Source organism: Triturus cristatus, chromosome 12 (assembly GCF_964204655.1).
Source record: "Triturus cristatus chromosome 12, aTriCri1.1, whole genome shotgun sequence".
NCBI classification, from domain to species: Eukaryota; Metazoa; Chordata; class Amphibia; order Caudata; family Salamandridae; genus Triturus; species Triturus cristatus.
Genome location: NC_140595.1, coordinates 422266324 through 422286774, shown reverse-complemented (window position 1 = coordinate 422286774; position 20451 = coordinate 422266324). Strand labels below are relative to the sequence as shown.

The 20451-nt window shown below is 43.2% G+C and overlaps 1 protein-coding gene across 2 annotated transcripts in view; it reads right to left on the bottom strand.

Moving 5' to 3' along the window:
• Positions 1-20451, bottom strand: part of LOC146776048 (fatty acyl-CoA hydrolase precursor, medium chain-like) — a 289608-nt gene that overhangs the window by 216718 nt on the left and 52439 nt on the right. For both annotated transcript variants that reach the window (XM_085639390.1, XM_085639389.1), the window contains exons 6-7: positions 14354-14507; positions 12835-12948 (exon numbers count right to left, since the gene is read on the bottom strand). In XM_085639390.1, the coding sequence (XP_085495516.1) occupies positions 12835-12948; positions 14354-14507 (268 nt within the window). The remainder of the gene's footprint in view (positions 1-12834; positions 12949-14353; positions 14508-20451) is intronic.

Here is a 20451-nt window from a genome sequence, read left to right as displayed (position 1 = left end):
TCAACTTGCAGGTTTGGAGACCTGCATGAGGAAATTATAAGAGATCAATTTATCAATAGGATGAGTAAGATACAAGAACGACTACTGGATTTAAAAGATACATCCTTACAAAAAAACATTGAGGTGGCAAAAAGCATAGAGAAGGCATCTAAGAAAGTCGAGGAATTGAGTAATGATCAAGCTAGAGACCAGGGTGATTCTAGTAAGGTTTGTATTGTTGAAAAAAATACAGTAAAAAAAAGGGATGAGAGGAATATTAAGGGGACGTGTCCGAAACACACCTGTGTTTGCTATAGGTGTGGTAGATGCAGCTGATTCGGAGAGATGTTCTGCAACTAAAGTGAGATGTTATAAGTGCAAACAACTGGCTAATTTCTCACGCATGTGCAAGTCTGGCTCACCAGATGGCTGGAAACGTTCAGTGCATGAAATCAAGGAATACAGTGGGGAAGATTCAGATGGGGAAATTGATGTTGTAGAAGTTTTGGTTGATTGTGATGACATGACCAATGAAATTCGTGAAGGTTACACTCCACCATCATCGGCAAGTGTAAATTGAGTCTTCAAGACATAGAACCTATAGGATATTGTGACATTAAACTTTCTATAATGGGGTTTATCAACTGTAAGTTATCATACAAGGAAATAGCTAGCAAGGTATAAGTTGTGGAAAAAGGGAGAGCGTTATTGGGTTGGTGCAAACAGAAAATGTTGGGAATTGTCTTGGATCCCAACCACCCCCAACAAATGTTAATAACTGAAGACACTGGGTGGAGTGCCAAGTACCCCAAGTTGTTTGGAGAAGACCTGGGATGTTTAATCAAGTTTGAGCATCATATCGTATTAAAGCCCAATAGTGTTCCATGTGTACACAAGGTGAGGAATGTGCCAATCGTGCTCAGAGAAAAGTTGAGCAAAGAACTGCAGATTGTGTGAGGCACAGGTTATAGGACCTATAGAGTTGTCTGAGTGGCTCAGTCCCATTGTTTTGGCATGCAAAACAGATAGAAATTTGTGTATGTGTATAGAATTGAGAGATCTCAACCGGAATATCTTGGTTGACCGCCACCCATTACCCCACATTAATGAGATGGTGTCTTCTTTTACTAATGCAGCTTATTTTTCCTTAATGGATTTGTCAAATTCTTACAACCAAATTTGATTACACCCAGCATCTAAACATCTTACGTCATTAATAACGCCAGAGGGTGCATTCCAGTTCATACAGATGCCCTTCGGTTTAGCTTCTAGAAGTTTTCCAAAGAGTAATGTGGAAGATTTTAAGAAAAGTATCTAGAGTTTTAGTGTTTCAAGATGATGCTCTAGTTTGGGGCTCCAACGGTGAAGAACATGATTAAACATTGGACAAAACTTTAGCTAAACTGCACGAAGCAGGATTGACTGTGGGTGTCAGCAAGTGCAAGTTTGGAGTCAAACAGGTTGACTACTTAGGACGTATCTTGTCAGGGGAGGGTGTGAAACCAAAAATAAAACATTGTTGGATGCCATTTGTGGGGCACCACCGCCCTGTGATAAAGAACAATTACGCTCATTCCTCGGACCATCTGAATTCCATTAAAAGTTTGTCCAACACTTTGCCAACAAGGTTCATGTTTTAAGAGTATTAATGAAGAAGGGAAACACGTTTCAGTGGTCAAATGAGTTTCATGTTGCCTTCGACGATATCAAAGAACAAATAGTGAGGGCAGTTGCTTTGAAATCCTTTAACCCACAAGATCAGAGTGTTATTGTAGTGGACGCCAGTGCGTATGGCTTAGGAGCTGTTTTGATGCAGAAAAGACATGGTCAAGAGCGTGTGGTGGCATTTGCGTCACAAGCACTAAAGGAAACAGAAGCCACATATGCAGTTACAGACAAGGAGGTCCTGACATACTGGTGGGCTGTTAAATATTTCAAAACTTATGTGTGGAGAACACATTTTGAAGTAAGATCTGATCACAGACCCCTAACAGATTTGTTCACAACCAAGGGAGCAGGCAAGGCAACACCCAGAATTGCCAAGTGGAGAACAGATTACAGGGGTATGATTTTATTTTAAATGATGTTCCTGGAAATCACAATATTAATGCTGATTGTTTATCTTGTTTGCCTGTGCAGTGTGTGGACAAGAATGATGAAACAAGTGATGACTCTGGTGTGGCCAGTGTGTCTGAATCTTGTAACAGTGCCATAACCGAGGTTGAGTGGAAACAGGCCGTAAAGGAGGATAACATTATGAGAGAGTTGTTGAATGAATTGTCCAGACCTTCTAAATCCAATCTAGACTTGAAAAGAGATTTTGGTCAATTCTGGATGGTATGGTCATAGCTTTTGGTTGAAGATGGTGTGGTGCGCAGGGATAGAAGATTAGTGGTGCTAGAAGGTTTGCGATCTAAGTTACTCAAATTATTGCATGAGGAATGTCAGGAATTAAAAGGAGAGTGAGGGAATCATTTTGGTAGCCAGGAATGGATAGAGAGGTGGAAGGGTGTGTACAGAATTGCGTGGATTGCATGCATAGTGACAATTCCCACCAATCTGAAGAATCTTCCATTGCACCAACCAAGTTACCTGACAAACCATGGCAAAGAGTGGCTTTGGATATTTGTGGTCCTTTCTCAGGCAAGGGCATAACAAAAAAGTATGCACTTGTATTGATAGGCTACTACTTCAAGTGCTTCACACAAGCAAAAAGGGGAGGGGGTATTGACCTTACTTCGCCCTCTTCTGGGTAAACCTCATCACACGTAAAGAAGTTAGGACATCAGAGTCACATTTTTTAAGAAAAGATAAAGTGCAAAGAGTAGCAAAGTGCAATGCTTTGTAAAAACTGCCCTCACCCACAACAAGTTGTGGCATGCTTCATCATAGTGCTAATGCGACATCTTTGCACAGACCAACGCTGGAGGTGGAGCAATTGGGTGGGGAAGAGAATACAAACACAAAGATAAGGAAAAGGATCAAGAAAATGATAAGTGCAGACAATGTTTAAAACTAACTAAGGGATATCATAATAACAATTGTATTCCTGGATTCCCTTGTTATGGTTAAAAGGTATCTCCCTACCAAAGTATGGTGGTAAGGTAAGTGTATTAAGCACCCATCACCCCTCCGTTCTGCAAAAAGGTTGACATGTTTCTGCCAGATTATGTGTCTCTACCGGCTTTCATCAGGACTGTTGGATCCCTGTGCTTACTCCCTTTCTTGTCTCTTACAATTAGGATATCTGATTACTACACCTGTTACTTGTTAAGTTTGGTAGGTCCTGTAATCATACTCCTATTAGGGTCTGTAAGTGAAGATAATAAAAAATACAAGTGAAAACTGAAAAGAATACTTGTATTAGTTACAGAAGTGAATATCAGGTGTATTAAATGTGATTAAATATGATTAAAGAATATATATTGCTACCTTTGTCCTTTTTGCCCCCCTATGGCGCGAAGCAGACTGTATATCTGTTATTTTATCACCGCTAGTGGGGGTCAATTCCATATGTTGCTCGTGAAATCCACGTTTGCATATGATTTAAAGACATCTGTTCCTTGAAAAGTATTATGAACACACCTATCAATGCTATATGAGAAAATCATGCTTGTGATGGTTTCATGCATATACCCTTGCTAGAAATGCTCAGGTACTGATGCTATAAATTCAGTAAATCTTACCGAGCTTCACTTAGGGTACCGCTAGAAATGGCAGGAGGAAAGAAGACGACCCCCTGTAGTCACACACTGGTAGGGAGAATTGTGGTAATATACGCAATGTTAGATTGAGGCATATCACAAAATTGCTCTTCATGCATTCATTAGCTTCCACACGTAATCTGTAGTCATGCTTCTAAAGAAGGGAAACAGTAATGTCATATGTTTTCTGCCCATCTCGTACTTAAACCTAACAGTGATCATTTCTGCTTTTCAGCACATCTCATGCAGTACTGCCCATAGCACTCCATGTCCGCACTGATCACACGCTACCCGCATTCAATCTGCCCAGACCCTTCTTTACTTCGTCAAGGGTGGTGCTCCTTTGGAATAATGTCCCACCTGGTGCCGTGTAGGTATCAGGATGCAGCCCTCATAGTCCTGTACGTGAGGTTCTGTTTCCTGTCATATGGCCAGGGGCAGGGGCGAGTGACGTCATTATACCAACGCATCAACAAGCATTGCAATGCTAGAAAGCTGGCTCTATCGGCTTGTCACTACTGTGGTGTGCACGTGAGGGCATCGGCCATCGGTACACCAAATCTCCGTGCCATTCAAAATGCACTCTGAACCTAGGGGCAGGCCCTTTCTAATGACAAATAATAAATATGTTTTGTTGAGTGTGTGAGAGACGTCTCATAGAAAATAATCATTGTTTTTATTTATCATTTGTCTGTCGTAGTGCCAAGGTACCAAACAGGATGGCAGCTCTCTTACTAATTTTAAGATTATTATTATTAATATTAAAGGTGTTTGTTTATTGCAACATTTTGGCCCCCTTAGGTATGATAGTAATCCAACGTGGGGAAACAGCATTTACAACGCTGTTTCCACAATGCATGCCTTTACAAAGCGGTCGTTCCCATGACCTTATTGTTACCTTGTGTGCCGTTACATTGCAAGTCGTATTCAATGACTTGCTGTAGGGGGCGTGCAACACCAGGGAATGTGTTGGATTTAAAATTAAATCCAACACCTTTCAAACTGGAGTAGGAAAAGTAAATTAATACTATTCCTAAGTCCAGCGCGCCCCGACAGCAAGTCGTTGATATGACTTGTGATGTAATGGCACTCATGGTAACAACGTGGTCGTTGTAACGACTGCGTTGTAAAGCCATGCGTAAAGAATGTATGCTTTGAAACGTTATACATTCTCCACTGTGTATCCTACAGGCAGACCACAGTGACCAGTCATAACGATTGGAATGAGCCACAAGTGGTGCCACCAAATATTAGCAGAGCATGCTGTGCTACTCGACTATGGTATACTTGTATGGTCTACAGTGTCGGCTGGTGGCATTTGAAAGTGGTGGGGCAAAAAATTAGTGGTGGAGCACACTGTGGCGAGCGAGCATAGTGAGCGAGCCTGAACGACCTAAGGAGGGTCCAATTCATTAAAGCAGCACAACTCTATGGAACCTGAGAGAGAAACACAAAAATACCACATCTAATGCCTGATATTCGTCAGATCTAGGAGATGTGCGCATAGCAATCAACAGCTAAACAGGCAATCCCGAAAAGGCGGACCAAGCTCCGAAACTAAAATACATATTCAACATTAAACAAGAACCTATGAAGCCAAATGCTGGAAGGCATTTTAGAGCCTAATTCACAATAGAATTTAATCAGAAAAATCAACATACTCAATGGATGAACGAACTTGGGAGGTTTACTTATTAAACTTCTATAATGAGCGATCATTAACACACAATAGAGAAAGTTTGCCTGCCATCACCAAACCAGGCTCTTTCCACAAATGTGTTTAGAACTTTATTTATTATACTACTAACCAAGAATCTGTGAGAATGAGCCCCAAATAAAAGGAGTAAATGAGGAGCATAGCGCTCGTTGTAACTCTGTAAACTCGGTCATTAGCATGCAGTGTGCATTTAGGGAGCGCCAACTCAGGGAGCCAAGAGTCTCCAGCCGCTAAGTATGAGGTGAATTAAAATCCCTGAGTCAAATTGAATAGAATTATAAACATTGACACAGACATATTGCCGAAAATCGTGGGTTTGATTTATGTGCGCCCTGCAGGGCACTCTTATTTACAGCACTTAGAAATAAAGGAGTTGCAGTATAAAGCACTTTCGTTTTAATCATGAAACATGTCCCCAGGGCTGCTTCAGCATTCCCCAATTGATTACATTCATTTCAACGCATAGGGAACTCATCAAGTGATACGTTCAGACTGCTAGCATTTCGAATTGAGACGTTTTAAGGGTGCATTTTGTTCCTGAAGCATAATAATAATATTGATTGACAGTGTAGCCATATTTACCACAGAAGGGTCTCTAGGAGCTCATAAGAAGGTTCGTGAAAGTGCTGCAGATGTGGACAGGAGGGTGTCCTGCCTAATTGGGCAGCTGTTAGCCAGAGATGTGGCTATATCCTGATAATGTTCTCTGTACTGATCTAGGACTACCATTGGTCATGTTGTGTCATGATGCATGCATGTGTGCTATTCACCATGACACATTCAATGTAAACGGATCCCATCTTGGACTAGTTACAAAACCATACCATGATGATGACATGTGCATGCATTAATCTCAAAGCATGCACACAGAAGCATTGTGGCACATTGGAGGCCTTTTTGGCTATTTGAGTTCACTGTTCTAAAAAAGCTGACTGCCAACTGAAATGTCCTATTTACAAGGTATTCTTGAAACGGAGCTATGGGGCAATGGATTCCTGAGAGAATTCCACGTCTCACACGTTGTTTTAATTGAGTTCTTTTGTTGTCCCAGTGGAAACAGGCCCCTGCCACCAGTTAAGGTAGGACAGGGCAGCCACAACTGAGGCTCACTGGGTCTCTCTTTTACATCTGCGCCCCGGTGCTACTGCACCTTTTATTTACATTGATAGCTCCACATCTGCTGCGCATTCTCCTCTTTGTCCAGGGCCAACGTTGTGACCTGCCTGTGTTACCATCATGGGACTTGGCCCAGAGCCATTATAGGTTCTCTCCTAGGGCCCAGAGGTGCCGGACTGAGGCTGACCCGCCAGTCGTTCTACCGTTCACGTCGCCATAGTCTGCTGCCACATACCTTTGTTTCTACTGGAGGCCAATATATGGGGCATGTTCTACTACACAAAGAACGCCGTGTTCCTTTCTACTGGCACCCGATTTCGCGTACCATACCAAGCTGCATTTTCATCAATTTGAGCTTACCCTGCATTCTCCAATATTCAGCTGTAATGTCCTTCTCCACAACCTCTTGCAGACCCTCAGACAAAGCAGGCCTCAGACATTGCATGGTATATAAACTAGCTGACAATGGTACCCTTCCCTGCAAGGCAATAATGCTCTCTGAGAGAACCGCGACATTAAAGACCTTGGGTCCAAAAATGTACCCACCGAAGCTAAGCAGTCAATATTGTACGTCCCTCAGCCCTGGTGAGACTCGAGTCTGCTTCCCCACCGTGTCGCTATCGCTCTAGCCCATAACTTTAAAAAATGCCCATCTTGGCCTTACCTAGGCTGCTGGTCAACTGCCGAGCCGACTCCTGAGTTCAGTCGAGGTGTCAGTGCTGCTGTGGTGGCACCAGCAAGCAGCAACAGTGAACAGAAATGATGGACTGTCTCGGGGGACGACAGTCCGTGTCCGTGATGCAGTGGCTAAGGCTTCCTTCCAGAAAGTTCCACCACCACAGAGTGCAGACACACGCGGGAAGCAGTCTGAGGTCGAGTCTGCGCAGACTCAATCCTCGGCTTCCCGCCTGCCACACCCTGTTCCCAACTCGTCACAGGGTGGGTCCTACCATGCCCTGTAATGAGTTGGGAAAGGGCTGGGTGACATGCTCTCCACTCGCTGATTGACGTGGAGGGTTAGCGATTACAGGCTTGGACTTAAAACGCCCAGGCTAACTTTACCTCTATGCCTTCAGGGCTGTGAGGTTGTCAGCCCAGCAAACACTTAGGCTTCTTTGGGCCCGCAAGGTGGAGCTGCAAGGGGAGAGTCACGTGACATGCCTCCAGCCGCCACAAGGAACTTCCACTGTCACGGCGGCGGTGGTAATATGGAGGCTATAAAAAGTAAAAACTAAACGGATATTTAAAAAAGACAAAAAAAATATGATAAGCATATGTGCATCAGCATTGAGCACTTTGGTAACTGGGGAGGAGCCCCGAAGCCCTCAGTGAGAAACCGCCACTGATGGTCTTTTCGGGTGTGGGTACACCCTTCTTGCAGTCACCATGCTGCCTAGTGACTACATCGGCAGTCTAGGTGATCACTTCAGATTAGGCCTTAGCCCCCTTGTAGCCTGCCCAGGGTGGTCCATGGGATGTCATCATTAAGGCCATTAACATGGCTGCGCAATCTGTACACCCATTTCTGTTCTCTTAGAAATAAAATCCTGTTGGGATCTCTTGTGGTGGTTGAGATGGAGGGTTTATCTAGTACTGTCCAGTACAGATCATCCACCGTATGTTTCATTTCAGTGTAATGTGTGGTAAACCTTGTCATTATCCTCTCACACCTAATGTTGCTTCTGTGTTCCATTATCCTCACTTTTACCTTTTGTGATGTCATCCCCACATATATTAGATTACACAGACATCTAATCATGTATATTAAGTTTGTGGAGTTACAATTCGTATGTCTACATTGTTCCCACAGGTAGTTGAGCCACACGTCAATACTTTTGTTTGCAGTAAGCCTTCATACATCAGATAAGCCACATCTGATGTGCACCTTGACTGGAGGGAGTCCCCGCAAGCCTTGTTGCTCCTTCAGTGTCATTGGACGGGGTCTTGTGTGGACTAGATGGTCCCAGATATTACGGCTTCTCCTGGAGGAGAACAATGGTTTCCAGGTTCAAGCCGTTGGAATTGAGTGTTCGCCAATTTCTGAGAATGATAAGCTTCACCTATGTCGAAGCGGTGTTAAATGTCGTCACGCAGATGGCATTTTTGTTTGATGGTTTTTCCACCATTTCATGAAGGGCCTCCCTATGGCAGTTCTGTGCTCTCTTTTGAGCCTTACAGACTACTCTAGTGGAGTATTTTCTCCCTTCCAGTTTCACTGCTAGTGTTTCTGATTCCTTCTTGAAATCTTCAAGGCTAGAGCAGTTCCTCTGTTGTTGCAGGAATTGGCCTACTGGAAGGTTTTCCCTAAGAGATTTTAGGTGAAAACTTCCAAAGAGCAGAAGGCCGTTCCTGTCAGTGGGCTCATGGAAAACATGTGTGGTCAGTTTTGCTCCATTCGGAATGATTTTCAAGTCAAGGAATGGTAAACATTCCTTTGTGATCGTGGAAGTGAAATGTAGATAGGGATTCTGGCTGTTGAGCCATTGTAGAAAGTCTTTAACGGATTGTTCATTGCCTTTCCAAACGAGGATGATGTCATCAATAAAGTGTCTCCACATCCTAATGTTGGATGTCCATGGGCTTTCAAGTGTGAAGATGTACTTTTGCTTGAATAAGGATACATAGAGGCATGCTAAGCTCGGCGCAAAGGCACTACCCATTGAGGTCCTGTTGATTTGTAGATAGTACTTACCCTTGTACTCAAAAAGGTTTTTCGTCAGTGATATTTCAGCTAAGTGGATAATGAATGACCTAGGGGTGAAATATTGTCACTCCTGAGCATATAGAATCTTCTCAACCACCCTGAGTGTTTCCATTTGGGGGAAATTGGTGTAGAGGACTCGATGTCCAGTCCCACCAGGAACTCTTCTGCTGGGTCAAAATCTATGTCTTTGAGTAAGTTTAGGAAATCAGTGGTGTCCTTTAGGTTTGCCTCCCTGCTTTGTACCAAGGGTTTTAAGAAAAAATGCAGAATTGTTCCAAAATGGATCCGATACCTGCGACAATAGGCATGCCAGTTGGTGGTCTGCTCGCTTTGTGCACCATCGAGAGGGTGTAAAAGTACGGTACTACTGAATCTTTTTGTGACAGGAAATTCCCTTCATGTTCAGAGATCCAATAATTACTAGTGGCCTCCTCTATCAATGTGGTGATCTCTACTCAGTGATGCAAGGAACTACAAAGTCCTCCCGAGAGACCATACTCCAGAATTGTGACTAATCTGGTGCATTCGTAGTCATAGGATACTTTCGTTTGGAGGACAATAGCCCCTCCCTTATCTGCAGGTTTTACAACCACGTCTTAGTTTTCCTTAAGTTGGTTCAGTGCCTCTTTCTCCTCCCTGGTGAGATTTCTGGATGGTTGCTTGTAAGTTCTGGCCAATTCTTCCACTTTGTGTACTACTGCTAGTTCAAATGTGATGACTTCAAGGGGGAGTGCTGAGCTCAAAGGTGTAAAGCTGGATTTTGGGCGAAAGTTGGTGACTCCTCTACCCTCTGTTCTGTCTCGGCGTCCCTCAAAAAAGACCTTTAGTCTGATAGTTCTGAAGAATTCTGACAGCTCTTGTCTCAGTTTGAAGCTGTCCAAAGTGTTAGTCGGGACAAAACCTGGCCCTTGTTCAGCAGTCTCTCTTGAGGTTCAGTGAGCGGGATTTCTGTTAAGTTCATCACTAAACTTACTCCCTGCTTGTGCCTGGTGAGGGGCCCCAGGACATGCTCCTCGTCACTCTCTAACTGAGGTCCTCCCATCGTACTCCTTGTGCTCCTCTTTGCTTGCCTCTGCCTTTCCCCCTGCCTTTCTCTAAAAAAGGAACAGGAGTTTGTGAATACTGGTGATTGTGAGGCCCTTGCATAGGTGGAAACGGTTGGAACATGGGAGGCCATCCGAATCCTTGACATGGGTAGTTATTGTACATAGGGTTGAAATTTGGGAGTGAGCCCTGGTTCTGGCCTCTGCCTCTACCCCTTCTTCTTGGTCTTGTCCCATTGTCGCTCCCATCACACTTGAGCTCATGGTATCCATAGTCCTCCCCCGTGCCTGTGGCATCTTCTTCATTTCCTCCATTTTTATCTGAACGTATTCATCAGTTGTATACGGATATATCTTCTCTCTTGAGAATTTCTTCAGATCTTTTTGTAATTTATTCATCTTAGATTGCTTCATGTAGTCTTTGTATTCTCATATTTCTTTGTTTATTTCCTCCAGCTTCCTTTAATATGTAGCTAGTACTATGCTTTCAAGCCCTGTTCACTAGCCTGTATCTGGATTAACAAAGTGTCTACTATTCTGTTGGCTGTTGTGATGATAAGCACCAACCAATCCCTTATAGACTTCCACGCTATCAGGGCCCAATCTCTCCTGAAAGCAGTCTCTTCTAGAAAGATCAGTGGTTTGTTGGTCACTATTAGACCTTGAGGGGCTGCTTTGGCCATCAATGTACTCAGTAAGGAAAGCCCAGTGTAGAATGGCTTTAACATGTGTTTTTTACTCCAAGTGGCCAGAGGTGGCATTTACAGGAGAAATGAAGACAGCTAAAATGATAGAATTTTGTGACCAAATTTTCCACAGGGAGGGGTGTCCAGAAAACATGCTCACGGACAATGGGACCTAATTTGATTCAGATGAATTCAAAGTATATCTGTCAAAAATGGGAGTGTCATACCACACCACAGATGTATATCATCCTATGTAAAATGGTCTTGTTGAGAGATTCAACCGAGTATTAAAGGAATGTACACAGTTGTGTGAGGGAGTTAGTGGAGATTGTAGGGAGGCGATCAAGGAGATGTTATGGAGCTACGGCAGTATGCACCACTCTGATACCTGCCTGTCTTCCCTTCAAACACATGAAAGGAGTTTCCATTGTGACAGAGTTTCGCCAGCATGAATGTTCAGGGGTGCTACGTGATGTGTGGGTAAGGAGGATTTGGATTGCAGGTCATGAAGTATCAAGATGAGTATGTGAGGAGACACAATGACAAGCTGAGAAAGGGGAGTTGCATGTTCATAGTTGGATATTGGTTGAGGACCAGCAAGATAAATACCCAGAAGGTGGGGTTGTCAAGGTGGTCGGAGCGCAAGTGCGTCAGAAGGGTGGTTGGTAATAATGTGTGGTTGGACGATGGAAAGAGGTGGAATGTTCGCAGAATCACGTTGTGCAATGAACTGGAATGAAACACTTGGTTAAGGAAGTAGGTCGTGGCATGGCAGAAAGTTTGTCTGGTGATCCAGAGATATATTTCCACTGTTATAAAGTTTCACTAAAATGGCCAAGGCTGAAAACGATAAGACTAACTGAACCTCATCTACAGTGCTTCTGTTGTTTATAATTAACTAATTGTTTTTCTGAAATTAATTTAATATATTCTGTTGACTCATACAATCTGTATGTCTTTTAAGTTATTAGAAAGTATCAAGTGGTTGTAACGGGATTTCATGGAGTAAAACAGAGTATTGCAAAGTATTGTGTTGGCATTCTTTTTTAACATCTCAAGGGCTGTTGACCAAAGTCTATGAACTAACACAAAACATTCCTTCTCAACATCCGCATTAGGACCATTTAATTGGAATGCCTCTAACATTTCAGAAAATAAGAATGTAAGAAATAGGGTCAGACGTCCTATTTCCTGGCCACAAAATACTGGGTGCAATTTGCAACCATTAAACATTGCCATCCTCTGTACCATTGGGCTAGATTATAAAAAACAGAATTAAACTGAGTCACAACTTGACTTGCTTAATTAATATTCATTAAGTAAGTTACAAATTGTAGCTCAGAAGGATTGGCCACTATCACAGAGATGGTGGGATGCAAGGGTCATTAGACCATCATGTCTGTGACTGATTTTCAATAAAGTAACCTTTTTTTTTAATGCAGTCAGTTTTCTTGAAAGAAAATAGGTCTGCATTTAGAATGAAAGGTTTCCTTTTTTCCAAAAAGGTTTGTGTCAGAATTGGCAGTGGTGCCATGGACCATTCTCTTCTTCTCAATAAACATTTTGTAACATTCAAAAAGTGGAAAAGGCCACAAAGGGACCTCCTCCCTTTTGCGAATGGGTTACTGTCCAAATTTAGTGGTTGGTAATTTTTCAGTGGTTTATGATCGCTAATTCAGTCCTTGGATAAAAATAGCTATTAGAAAGAGATGCCTACAACACACCCTTTATAAATAGTGATTCCTTATCCATTTCTAAAGCAATGTAGGAGTTGCACACTAGTCCACACCAGAACAATAGTACACAAATCCCCCTTAACATTCTATGTCTGACGTAGAGAGCATTGATGACATTGCCACAAAATAGTATAAAATATTGAACTTACATCACGAATGAGGAGTACGACATCATGTTTGGTACTGAACAAGCTTGGAAAGAGAATTGACCCACTTTGAGATATCGCCTTATGAAACAATCCCTTGGACAAGGGAGACAGGACCTGACAAATTAAGATGTATTTTTATTTGAATGGTGTAAACACTATACAATTTCAAAAGTGATCAAGAATTATTAATAAATGCAACAACACATTAACAGATCTATGAAGCATATGTTGGTTCGGACTTTCGTAGGACTACTTTATAATCTACTGATGTATCTGTTTTACGTTATTCACCGCTGAGGTGTCTCAGAACCAACATTTCACAATTAATTTCCCTGATGTGAAACAATGCGCAGGAAAGCAATACATTGACTTCTTCCTCTGTTTTTCCACTCATCCTCCAGAGGTTTGATGGACATCGTAAAACTGTCAAGTACTCGTCAGCTGAAGCTCAAACTTGCTGCTGACCAGTACCTGCTTCCCACTCTCTAAAAGAGAACAAAAGCATTGCATTTGGGAATGTAAGCACTTGAAGGTCAGATTTAGTAGGTGTTGGGAATGTGTGTGGGGGTTCAGGGCACCTGTTTTTGTGTAAATATATAGGACATTCAAGTGGGAAAGATGCCAGAGGAAGGTGTGGGAGGGTGCAATAAACTGGATGTTTTTAATGGATTTTAAGAAAATCCCAGTGTGAGGATGGAAATGAAGCAGTATTTCAGGTATCTCCTTCATTTATTTTATGGCGGTTAGCAGGACGCAATGATCAATGGATATGGCAAGAGGAGGCTTCTATTAGATTAGGGTGGGCTATATTCCATAAGGGTCCCATATTAGTCTGAACACTTTAACAGATCTGATTATGGGGGACTCTTGGGAAAAGTACAACATACAAATGTAGATGTGTAGGCGCCAGCAAAGGAGTGCTGCCTTTGATGAACTACTCAAGCTTGGCTCCTTTGCCTATAACATCACTTCACACACCATTGATAGAAAAACAATGCAATTCAACCATAATCATTCACACTACTATATATCCCACATGACCACAAAGCTTACTGAGTTGCAGTAAACTGGTGTACCTTGAGAAGCCTACAGAAACACTGCAGAAATTCTCATTGCACTGGAAATATTGTTGCAGAGGGCCCATTACAGAGTGATTTCAGGATGATGTTGATTTCCCAAAGGGTGTAACCAAGGCTCCTCCTGGCCTGAGCATAATGCCACCACGAAAATGAATTTAGGCCCCTCCATGGGGGCCTGCCCACAGTTTGAAGACTTGTAGCTTAGATTAAGACAGAAACATAGGGGCTGGGGCACTACAGTGTCAAATGGGACTTTTTTTAATCAAACATCTCAATATTTATCATTTCATTGAGCTGAATTTCTGAATATCTGCCAATCCTTCAAAATTCCAAGAGCTGCTTTATGGTTGTAGAGACATATAAAACTGATCCAAACATAATTAATTCTGATTTGGAACGTAGTGATTTTTGCTCATTAAGGTACTTATTGAAAAACTTACGAGTGCTGAAACGCTTACTCCTCCCGCAGATTCTCCAAATATGGTGACAGAGTCTGGATTCCCACCAAAATGTAAAATATTTTCTTGAACCCACTGCAAAGCAGCCACTTGATCCAGGAATCCCCAGTTCCCACGAGCATGCTCATCACCAGTACTAAAAAAAGGAATCAGTGACCAGCCAAGTTAGATTTTATTTGAAAACAAATGATGTTTAGCTGTCATTCAGTGGCATAATATTAGCCCCCGTGGTGCAGGGGCCACCTGAGCTCCAGGGGAGGCCCTCTAGCACTGTGAACGGGCAGCAGGCCCCTGTCCTCAGAGCTCCTGACTGGGAAGGCGGCTGGGGACCCCCCCATGTACTTTTCAGGGGGGCCCTCAAGTTTCGTTATACCACAGCTAACTTTTGTAGAGCGTTGCCAAATCAGAAATATCCATAATATTCTTTAGCTCTTTTTATCAACATTTAATGGAAGGAGACCATCTACGCATCTTTCTCTATACCCACACACTTACCCATATTTATCAATTTTTCAATAAAGGCTGTATTTACAATGCTACCTAGAACTTTACTTGAATCCTGAGGCATTTTGTGCAGATAACTAAATCAAATGATTCTGCATTAAAACTTTTAAAAAATTCCACTTTTTCTATATAAAAATGATAAAAAGTATAGAAGACTGGGCCACATAATGCACTTCCTCCTCATGCAGATGATGTTTTTCTGCTTCTAAACTAACTTTAACATCACTATTGTAGGAAGTAGGAGTATTATGTGGTGCTGCTGGTTAGGCTTCACCATCGAATACCCTCACAATACCACAAAGATGGTTCTTTGATTCACAATAATGATTTCTTAGCTCAGTCCTGATATAGTGGCAAAGAGAAGTCAGGCTTAACTATTCTGGGTAACAGAACCTGGTGGGAGCCATGCAGGTCAACCCATACTGGATTCCCCAGGGTGTCTAGTTTTAAAAAATTTATGGATTTGATGGGTTTTCCTAGGTGCTTGCTGAGCTGGGGCCCAAAATTCACAGCTAGCTAGGCCTGGGCGGTAAATTCCGTTCCGCTCGCGGAATTTGCGGAACTTGGGTAATGTTGCGTTCCGCGGAGAACGCGGAATTGCCCAAAAATCTGCGTTATGCGGCTTCTTGGAATTTTTTGCGTGTTCACGTTCTCAAAATGCGTGTTCACGAGATATTGTCCCCTGAGCACGCAAACAGCGTTCGCGAACAGGAAAAAAGCATTGCGCACAAGCAATTCCACACGCGTTCGCGGAATTTCTGCGTGCTCGCGGAGATTATTTACTGCTTCTAAACTCCATATCTTGTTCCAAATTCAGAAATGCATAGGTATACTTGATACCGATTTTTCATTCTTTATATTTTACCACATGAATTACTGTCTAGCAGGTACACAATGAAAAAAATATTGCAAGGTGCAACTCAGTAATTGGCTCTGGGTACTTGGTGAACCCACAAGCATCATATAACCCTGCAACCATAAGGGTCCCATGTACGTAACGGTATAAAGGTTTAAAAAATCTACCATAGTAGGTAGAAGTTACAGGTGAAAATGTAGGCACAAATGGCTGTTTTTTTCAGCTAAATTTCAATATTCTTATTTTCAACTGTTGCTTTCCACAGGAAATCCTTGAAGGATCCAAACAAATGACCCCTTGCTTAATTCAAAATTTGGTCTACGTTTTATAAATATATAGCTTTCTGGGATCCATTATTGGTTTCATACCAATTACTACCACTAACTAAAAGGAGGTTGGAAGCTTAAAAAATAGGAAAATTAGGCTGTCCCAGTAGAATGCCAAACTGTGTAGAGAATTTTGGTTTTCTGACAAAAGTCTGCCTGTTCCTAAAAAGCTGGAAAGATGGTCATTTTAGCACCACAAACCCTCCGTTGATACCATTTGCAGGGAAGAAACTAGCCGCTTTCTTCTGCAGCACCTTTATCCAATTTTTCCCCCAAGAAAAATGTTTGCTGTCTTTTACCTAATTTCTCAATCCCTCTCCAAGGGAATTAAAAAACCTCTGTCACCTTTAGAATCCTCAGGATTCTGGAAGAAAACTACGCAAATTTGCTGGATACCTTTTGTGGACAAAAAGTTATAGGGGCCGAGGCGCGAACTACCCCAAATATTCAAAAAAGGGCGTGGCACGGGGAAGGCCTGGCAACGAAGGGGTTAAGTATTCCAATGATGGAGCCCCTTTTTGTTCTGGAGACAGAATACCTCTGCTGACTGCCTGATGGGGGAGGAGCATAATTCCATATGCTCCGTTTAGGTGGTATGGTGTTATTTTCCTGTTCATCACTGCCAGGAAAAAACAGGAGGTGAGGAACCGAAAGAAAATTAAAATAATCACATGCCCTGGGAGAAGACTTGAAGGGTGTGGGGCTCATTAGATTTTTGTTTTCCAAAGGAAAACTCCCACTTTGGGAGTTTGTTGTTTAAAAATAAAATAATTTCAATAGTTTCGAGTGTGGCTGTCAAAACCAATTACTGCTGTACACCACACTTTTACTATGTTGAAAGGAACTACTGTGACAGCGGTTCATTTCAATGTAAAGGGGTCGTCTCTAAACATGTCCTCTGCCATACTGAAGGAAACAAATCTGTCCACTAAACTTTTAATCAGGCCATAACGTGCTTGTTTTGACTATATAGTCATCATTAAATAATTAGCATGGGAGTTTAGTTTGTAAAGAATCTCTTTGAAAAGAGGCTGGGGCTTAAGGGCCTAATGGTTCATTTTCCAAGTATTAGACTTTTTCCACTGACTTACTCTCAGTCGAGCTTTTGAACCCTTTTACCATCATTTTATCACAACACTGGGCCTCATCTAGAGTTCAGCAGAGAGGCAGATCCTCCACAATGCAATAATACCATATGGATAATTACTCACCGGATGTTACTGCATCCTGGTAGAAGCAACCAACTGAACTGCATTTTAGAAATACTAACTCTGTACCACAGTCAATGGCCTCAGAAAGGCACAAACGTATATAACACGGTGCTTCCCCAAGGTGCTAACTCAACAAAACCAACTCACCAAATTGCTTCTGAAGGACAAAAACCCACTTTACGGTACTGCACTGAAGTGTCACTAACCACAACACCCTGCATCAAAGGAACATCCACCACTCAGAACGTAATTCTAAGGGAACAATCTGCCACACTGAACTGTACACTAGGGATACAATACACTAACCAACTTTATTGGACTGTATTCTAGGGACATTAACTCACCACATGGCACTGCATCAAAGGGATATTAGTCCACTGCAATGCATCCTATGGACAATGCCACACTACAGTGCCCTGCACCCTAGGGTCACCAATGCACCACAGCCACTTCAGTGTACACTAGAAAACCAAACCGTACTGAGCCCAAGGTGTAGGAAAGTGCTCCTTTTGTACAGACAACCCCCTTCCCACTTTTTGCTACAATGCTGATGGCTATGACTCTGATATACGGGACTCTGCTGCCCAGACCCCAGTGTCAGTGCTCTCTCCCTAAAAGTGTTATGTGTGAATTGGCAATCCCAATTGACAAGGACTTTACCCACCTAATAAGTCCCTAGAGATGGTACCAGTAGTGCCCAGGGTGTGGGTGGTAAAGGGGTCGCCAGGGTTTGCAGAACTGTTTGTGCCACCCTGAGGGACAAAATAAGCTACTGACAGCGTGCCTGCCATTGCAGAACGTGGAGCAGTGCAAACTGCTCAAACTCAAATTTACCCTCACCATGGTTAGCAAAGTCAATGATTTGATATACGCCAGTTTCCCCTGTGAAAGTCCTCCTAACGTGGAGCAGTGCAAACTGCTCAAACTCAAATTTACCCTCACCATGGTTAGCAAAGTCAATGATTTAATATACGCCAGTTTCCCCTGTGAAAGTCCTCCTAACTCCCAGGAGGCATAGTGCAGTATATCAAAGGTGTGGACATGTAAGTGCAAGCTTACATGACCCTAAATTGCTCTTTACCATTAAAGGACACTATATTTGATAGATGGTCCGTAGAACAAGATAGGCTGACACCCGGGCAACCCGAGGTTGGCAGCTTCATTATGGTACTGCCTAAATATGTCATGTTTGGTATCAAGCAACGTGACTTCGCACTCTTGACATGAATCTCATGTCGAGGAGGATATGGCATGCACCCAGGTGAATATCTGTAGAGGTTGCCCACCTGGTTGCCCCAGCTTCTCTGTGCTGTGGCTGGCAAGACCACACTTCCTGCTCTTGCTGCAGTCAAGACAAGATTCCGAACTCCTGCTAGGCAGTGTAATCACCCCCAAAGGTCAGGAACAAAGGCCTGGCCAGGAAGGAGGTCCCACCTCCTCCCTTCCAGGCAGGCTAGTGAAGTGATGCATCAAGGAGGGGAGCTTCAAAGGCTGCACTGCCTCTGATATGAATACGGGTTGACTCCCGGAGAAGGAAACAGCCCTCCCCCTTCCTAGGCACATATGACCTGGGCAGGCGGGAAATTTAGATAGTCAAGAAGATGTCTACCTCAGTAAGCTGGCCACACCTCCCGGGTGCGCAGCCTGGTCTGTAGACCAGAAAAAGGGTACTGCCATTTTTAGTGGCAGAATAGAGGCTTCTGGGTACAAAAGTAACCCTGGGCCTAGTTGGCGGACTTTTGGTTCATGGAACTCTGCGAAGTGACAAAAAAACTCTGTGGAGTTCCGCAAGTGGCAGATTGCAGTGCAAACTGCCGTTTGCGCTGGTTTTCCTGTCTCTCACGAACTTACAGTTTGTGAGCGTGAGCAGAGAAAAAAACTCTGCTGCACTATGAGAAGCAGAGTTTTTTGCACTCTTCGAGCTCCACTGAGCATGGAGTGCAGAAAACTCTGGAAACTCTGTGAACAGAGCGAAGTTCACTGACCAGGCCTGTACAAAAGGTGACCTACACCCCCTGATGTTTTCTTCTCAATGGTGGACTCGCTGGAGGGACTAGCAGCCCATTGGCTGCTTGCTTCCACAACCCTAACTCCCCCAAATCTAGTATTCTAGGGGTACCCCTGACACCAGAACCTCGGTTCTGAACAACTTGCACAAAAGAGGACAGAAGAAGAGACCAGTGTCTGCATCAACAGGGCTTACAAAGCAAAAGAGGTATATGCCTGCACCTGTGGCCATGCTCCTGGAACTGCCTGATTGAGACTCCTCCTCGGCTCACTCTCAGTTCCCTGGAACCCATGTGAAAGCCTGAAACACCCTCAGACAACACCCCAGATCCAAAAAATCACTAGCCATCAGGCCCTCTGAAGTATCCCCCAAATCCAAATGGTCTAGTGCATTGAGGGAACTGTAGTCCTGCCTTCCATGAAGTTACAGGCAGCTACCGCATTCCCCAGAACCACTGCATTTCAAAGTAACTTTCTGCTTCACTTACCACTGCCAAGGCTTGTTGGTCCCCAGTCTGGCAACCAACCCCTTTACTCGACGTTGCATCTACAGGGAACTCCATCGGACCTTGGCTGTCGTCAGTAACCACCTGCTGTTCTGTTTTTGCAACTTTTCCCCCTACAGCACTGTTTCAGCAGTAAAATCAGTTCTCATGTGGCTCCCGTTCAGCACCAGGGACAGCCAGAACAACTCTGTACCCAGGACCTTCTCTGGGGTTTATGACAGTATTGCATGGTGAAGCGTAACCAGCATCACCACATAAAACGTTGCCTTCCTACACTAGGGAGACTTACTCTACACTGCCTTGAATACTGGAGACAGCAACCCACAAAGGTGAAATGCAACCTATTGATACTAACCCATCAAAGTACATTGCATCTTATGTATAACAATTCATAGCACAGTATCCCAAATATATACCCATCCACACTACACTGCATTCCATGAACACTTTCCCACCACACTGCACTGAATCATATAGACAATAACTCACCAATCTACACAGCACTTTATGAACATTAATCCAACACATGCTTTGTATCTTTGAGACACTAGTCATAAACACTGCCCTGCTAGTGACCTCAACCCACCATACTGCACAGGATGGGGAATTATAATCCACAGCACTGCCAAGCATCCGAGAGACTCTAATCTTCCTAATGGAACTGCAACCA